Source organism: Primulina eburnea, chromosome 3, assembly GCF_022965805.1.
Source record: "Primulina eburnea isolate SZY01 chromosome 3, ASM2296580v1, whole genome shotgun sequence".
NCBI classification, from domain to species: domain Eukaryota; kingdom Viridiplantae; phylum Streptophyta; class Magnoliopsida; order Lamiales; family Gesneriaceae; genus Primulina; species Primulina eburnea.
Window position 1 is genome coordinate 49,761,732 of NC_133103.1, and position 6,420 is coordinate 49,768,151.

General features: G+C 32.8%; 1 protein-coding gene across 1 annotated transcript; it reads right to left on the reverse strand.

The window, feature by feature from the left end:
• Positions 1-226: 226 nt before the first annotated feature.
• Positions 227-5,720, reverse strand: LOC140827805 (germacrene A synthase-like). The gene is made up of 7 exons (XM_073190654.1): positions 5,569-5,720; positions 2,935-3,205; positions 1,964-2,339; positions 1,532-1,750; positions 1,218-1,356; positions 879-1,124; positions 227-661 (listed from the first exon to the last, which is right to left on the reverse strand). The coding sequence occupies exons 1-7, from the start codon at positions 5,641-5,643 to the stop codon at positions 356-358; spliced, it is 1,632 nt and encodes a 543-aa protein (XP_073046755.1). The 5' UTR covers positions 5,644-5,720; the 3' UTR covers positions 227-355.
• Positions 5,721-6,420: the final 700 nt, after the last annotated feature.

Below are 6,420 nucleotides of genomic sequence, written 5' to 3' on the forward strand. Positions count from 1 at the left end.
ATTTTTGAGAGATTATAGTATGAGCTATACTTTTCAAATAATATTTTTGAATTGATAAAATAGTTGGTTGTTTTACTTTTAAAATGGTTCCAAAATATTTTATGATTCGGCCGAATGCTGTGTGAGGTTTGGGAAAAAAATGCACCTTTTAAGAAAATGAGTAGCAGAAGTTTCAGACAACTTAAAAATATATAACGTACATGGAGAAATTGATCACTCATTGTTTTTAATTTATTAAAACATTCTTGATCTAACATATATATTACAGAAACAAACATTCCCATAAAAGACTTTAAAAACACAACACAAATAAAAGGATGTTTTTCTTGCAACACTTCATGAGTCGCAGCATGATTTAAAATGTCTGAATCTTAAAGGGTTCAACAGACATGGCAACGATGAGGGGTTTTAAAACCTTTTCCGGTTCAGTATAACCATCTTCATAGTTCTTGTATGCTACATCTATAATCCTTGTGAAGTTAAGGATTATCAAAAGGACCTCTTTCGAACACGGAAATGGTTTCTTGAAATTATCATTAATGTCCTTCCATGCAGCTACAACCATTTCATCAATCTTATTTATTGCCTCTTCCATTGTCACACCATTTTCTTTAATGTAGCAGTCGATGCCGGTGGATTTTTGGCCTCTTCCTTTCTCAATCTGCAATAATATGAATTGAAACATGTGGTTAGGCTCTAAACATAGTGATGATTATAACACACATACCCTACATTGGTTTATGAGGGATAAATTCGAAAGTAATCATAAAACAATTAAAATAATAACATATATTAATAATTTTCGCGAATAAAGATAGATCTGAAGTAATCAGGTCTTTCGGATTATAATGAATTATGGACATCATGATAATTTGTACCTTGTATGTAGCAATATCATCGACTAATCTACAAATTTCTTGGCATGCTCTAAGCATCCTTGGCATCATATTTAGCCATTCGAACTCCCTCTTAGTGGCAAAATCCATTCCCATTAATGATCCATTCGAAAGAAAGTGGTAACTGGCAGTTGTTAGAGCATTGCTAAGGTACTCGGAAAATGGTGGTGAATAACCTTCAATAAACCACTTGGCCTCGACATTGTAGCTCCTCACTTGTTCTTTCAACTAAATAACACAGTATCAAAATCCATGTTGATTATATGCTGATTAGATAAGAAGAAATGATTTATTTAGTCATTTGAAATGAAAAATTCATACTGCATTTATGGTATAATCTACAACATAAGATCTTTCTTCTGTTGCTAATTCTTCCTTAAATTCTCCGTAGAGTTTCAAGATGGCGGTATAGAGTGGTTTCATATACTTTGGTAGTACATCAGCCTCTTTAAAATCCCACCTGAGACAAGCAACAATTAAATTAACAATCAAAGCATGTGGAATAGTTGATAATTTCAAATTAAATCTTTTCGCCAACCAATGAGAAGTGGTTAAATGACTCAAAACTATAGACAATATGACCACATGAAGCAGATAAATTCATGTTTACTAGAGCTATTAGTGCTTTCTTTTACCTTCGAATTGCCATAGTAAAGGCCTCTAGTTCTTCAATTGTACCATAAGCATCAAATGTATCATCGATTAAAGATAACATTTTGATTATTTTCGCCAGCATGACTCGACCACGAGAATACCTAGGCAAATGATATGTTCCCACAGTCCAAAAATAGCACTCAACAAGTCTATCTCTAGCATAAGGAAGTTTAGACAAAAGGTTAAGCTCTCTCCACCACCTGTAAAATAACAAGAATTGAAGAAGTAAACGAAATGTATGTCGACTAAAATGCAAGTCTCGTTGAGCTCTAGAACACAATCACCAAAATGTTTAATATGTTATAAGATGACAAAACTTATAGATTATATGTAACTGAAAAAATTTACCATTCAAAAGTGAGATGACTCTCTTTACTTTCCTCATTACTTTATGGACGACAAAGTAACATTACCTTGAGAGTTCACAGAGTTCTTGTTTATGCAGCATTTGCACTGCATTATAGTCTAATTTGGCAAACTGGAGAAGCGGTTCATCTCTAGAATATTCATCATCTTCATAGACAGAGATGTAATGGTATGACTCAAATCTTTGATACCCAAAATGTAACGGTTGCATGAGGGCATGTTCGACTTGTTTCTTGAGGGGTGGTTTGAGATTTGGGGCCATAGACTTGAGACACTCAGTTGTGAAAACAAGTGCATCGTCGAGTATATCTTCATTGTGCTTTCTCAAATGTGCTGCTTCATACAAGCTCAACAAGCCCTTGACATCAGTTTTAAGTGACTCATCGAATTTTCCAGCGCTGTCTCTGAATTTGTTAAAAATTTCTGATCGAAACATAAATTACAATAAATAGTTCTTGCAGTGAATGGTCATATCTTTTAAAGATAATTGTCCGATCTCCTCCTCATGCTCGAGTTTGCATGATATAATCAAGACGTGACAATAAAAATACAACCCATTAGTATGCGTATTTTAATTTGCTTGTTTATCATCTAAATCATTTAATTTTAGGCTAACTCTAATAACTTGGTTCAATTTTTCCTTTTCAAATAGTTTTCTGCTGGTGAGCGACGTGACATCATATATTGACACAGAGTTGTATATTACCAACGAGTCCGATGTCACATTAGATGTCCAAGAAAAATGGCTAAAAGTAAAAACTTTAAACTTATTGGTCGAAGACCAAACTAAATTTTCCAATGATTTAGATTAAAAAAAAATTATTAACGAATTTTTGTAATTTTACCTAATAAAGATTAAATACTGTGGCACATTCCGTCCATCCATGCTATGAAGAAAGTAAACAATTTCTTGTAAAATTGGGAAACATTTTCTATGTAAATTTTATAAGAGAGAAATTATTATTATTTTTATATTATAAAGGAATGTAAACAAATGACAGAGGTAAATGACACATACCAGAAGTTAAGTGAAGTCCATGTTGCCTGAATAATCTAAAATGAAGTGAAACTGTGTTTAAGTCATAGGCTTCATCTTCGTAATTTGTATTCAAACCAAAATATTGCTCCAATTTTTGTTCAACTTCGTCTTCAAAGTGATAAGATATGCCTAGGCGTTCGAGTTTATCGATCAAATTTATGGTGTCCACCATTTCACTCCCTGGATTTTTCAAATTAATCTTCACCTCATCTTTCAACAAATCAATTTCCTTGGAATATTTTTCTGTTATCTGCATACATTTAATCAATTAATCCTTAGTTGCCTAGTAATTTATATATATATACATCAACAAGTGTTTGATTCACATTGACTGCAATGAATGTAATTATCAGGAGATGAATTATTGATGTGTAATAATTGAATATTCTTGGTAGATCAATCGAAACATGGTGTATGAACTGCTGTATAATTTAAAATATTAGAGTTGTACCATTAATACTAATTAAAACCTTTGGTAAAACGATAAGTTGCCATGCTATTAGTATTAACAATAACCCAAAGAACGTACTTATTCTTCTTGTTAATTTGATAGATTTATGTTTTCGAGCTGTTTCCATGAATCTCTATATTCGATTCGATTCGATTTCATTCGCTAACACCTAATCAACAATTTCAAAGCAGGGCATGTGAGAGCATTAATTACCCTTAACTTGGATCGATTATTCGCTAACACCTAATTAAAAATTACCAGAGCAGGGCATGTGAGCATTAAATACCCTTAACGTGAAACTCATCCCATTTCAGTATTTAATTATTATTATATCATAAAAATTAATATATACAAATAATCAAATTAAATACTTTTTAAACCATCCACCAAAAACCCATGATTTTTATTTGGAAATCATCACACAAAAACCCACAAAACCATGATCAAATATGTACATCAGCTATCCATCAAGAGATCGAGAAGTCATACAAAATAGAATCAATTCTCGAAAACACGTACGGGAAAAACAAAATTTTCAAATTATTTAAACCTTCTGGCAGTCAATATAGGCGTCAAGTAATTTTGGGTAAAAGGGATGTGAAGCGATTTTGGCCTTAAGCGCCCTCGAATCAGCCTGTTCATTTTCATCATCTCCTTCTCTTTGATTCTGAACATTCATGGAAGCTGATTCAGATGGCACTGAACTATGGAATCCCAATCCTTCCGATCCATACCCCGGAATCCGGTGGCGCTGGTCGGCGGAGTAAACAAAAGAAGGGTTTAGAACTCGTAAAATATTTCCACTGCAGTGAAAGAATATGTGTTTGAAGAATCTTCACGCAACACTTTAGCAATAAATAGATGATCCTTTCGTACTCCGAGGAAGAAAACTAAAACAACAGGACTGTTCGGAGTGTCAGAGTTCTCGATACAGCTGGTAGCGGCGGTGGCTGCGGCTGTGGTTGTGGCTGTGGTGGAAGGGTTATGGCCGTGACTTGGTGCTTATATTTTTCGAGAATATAATATAATTAACCAATTGTGAGAGAGATCGAGGTTTGGGGCTTCAAGCTGCTTGAGGGAACTATCATTGAAATTATTTTTTTCTAATAAAACCCTTAAATTGATGATTTTCAATTATTTAAATGTGAGAGAGATCGAGGTTTGGGGCTTCAAGCTGCTTAGGAAGTTTTCAATTCCTACATAAAAATATGTAGCTGGTCAGTTCGTGTTTATGGGCGCTTTATTGGTTTTAAATACAAAATTAATAAAGTTATTTGTATATGTTTTATAACAATTATATAAATATTAATTTTATTTTATGTTATATGCCTACAAATAAGTCCGTGACTAAAATTCTCCGAGATTGAGCTCGAGCTCGCCAAACAAGCTCAAGTCGTGAGGTAAAGCTCGATTAAGCTGATAATTTTGTACAAGAACCCTTTGATATGATAACATTAAATCAAGGAGCCTAAATTTCATACTTAGAGAGCCATGCAAAACGTCAGGGGCGGATCTAGGATTTCGACACTGGGGGGCCGCTTAGTTTATTTTGCGACGGTTTTCTCAACAACCGTCGCTATATGGCGACGGTTATAAGAAACCGTCGCGGATTTTGCGACGGTTTTCGTCACAACCGTCGCTAAGCCAAAAAAAAAAAGAGGGATCAGGTTTCGAAATCGGATGGAGCAAACGTTATAATTGGCTTTAGCCACTGAGATACATGGACGTATCATTCATTTTGGGGGGGCCATATATATATATATATCTGTTTATATATTTAGTTTTAAAAAAAATTAATATATACTAAATTTTTTTTTTAAATTTTTTGGGGGGGCCGTGGCCCCCGTTCGCCCTACGCTAAATCCGCCTCTGCAAAACGTTATTTATTGACTTTGGATATTTAATATGACAACCAGAAATTTTGCGGTATCTTGTCGGTTTATAATTTTAGGTAGAACTGAGCGTTTGACGTTTTACGAAAAATTATAATTAGTGGTTATTATGCAACTCTAATTTTTTAAACAGTATAATAATTCAAACTTCACGTTATGATTTCTCTTTCTGACATTGACAATTATTACAACTTAAGACTAACAATACAATATAATATATGCATGTACTTGTCACTTATAAAAAAAACATAAGAGAGAGAACCAAATTACCTCATTATCCCATGTAAACTTCAAGAACTGATCCCCCCATAGGCTTGGAGCAAAGTTGTCTGTCGGGCGAACCATATCTTTTTAAATTTGAGCCATTTTTTCAGTGTGTATTATATATGTAATAGAAAGAAATATTTGACAAAAAGAATGATGCAGATTTGCGTCTATTTATAGCATAATAATCAAGTCCACAAAAATTAATATTATATTATATCTTGAAAAAAATTCTGTAATATTATATACAAAAAATATCAGGCGATAAACCTTCCATGCCAAGTAGTTTCAGTCGTGGCTCATTTTCCACCATACAAGTATATATTCATCCCGAATCTCCACTTTAGCCACCTCAATTCTTTGTCCATTTTCGAGATCGAACTTGTAATTCAATGGTCTTATCTGTCAGATTAATTGGTTCCCCTCCTCGGGTTCGATCCCCTTTTTCACGTGTGTTTTAATAAAAAAAAAATTTCTTTGTTCATTTTCTTTACAATTATTCTTTTTATTATTTCAATCTTTAATTGATTAGACTGCAATTCCAAATGCGATTTTTTTAACAATATTACGTCTTAACATGAGAAAATCTTAAGATGACACGCATTAATTCTAATAATATATTTTTTTAAAATACTCTGTACTTGGAACTCGATGTTTATTGAATATTAGCGATTTTTTTGCACGCTTTATGTGTGTGTGTATATATATATATGTGATATTTTTGTTTTACATTTTTATGCAATTTATAATTTAATATTTTTTATAATAAAGATGATATAATCATTTAAAAATTCCAAAGTTTGAATAAAGATTAAAGAAAATATTTTAGTAGGTTAAAAATTTTTGAACAGTATATAT

Excerpts from the sequence above, each read along its gene's own strand:
- LOC140827805 (XM_073190654.1), bottom strand. The coding sequence starts at position 5,643 with ATGGTTCGCCCGACAGACAACTTTGCTCCAAGCCTATGGGGGGATCAG. Across the intron at positions 2,340-2,934 it reads TGGACTTCACTTAACTTCTG|AAATTTTTAACAAATTCAGA; the intron begins GTATGTGTCATT and ends TGTTTCGATCAG. Across the intron at positions 1,357-1,531 it reads TTTACTATGGCAATTCGAAG|GTGGGATTTTAAAGAGGCTG; the intron begins GTAAAAGAAAGC and ends TGCTTGTCTCAG.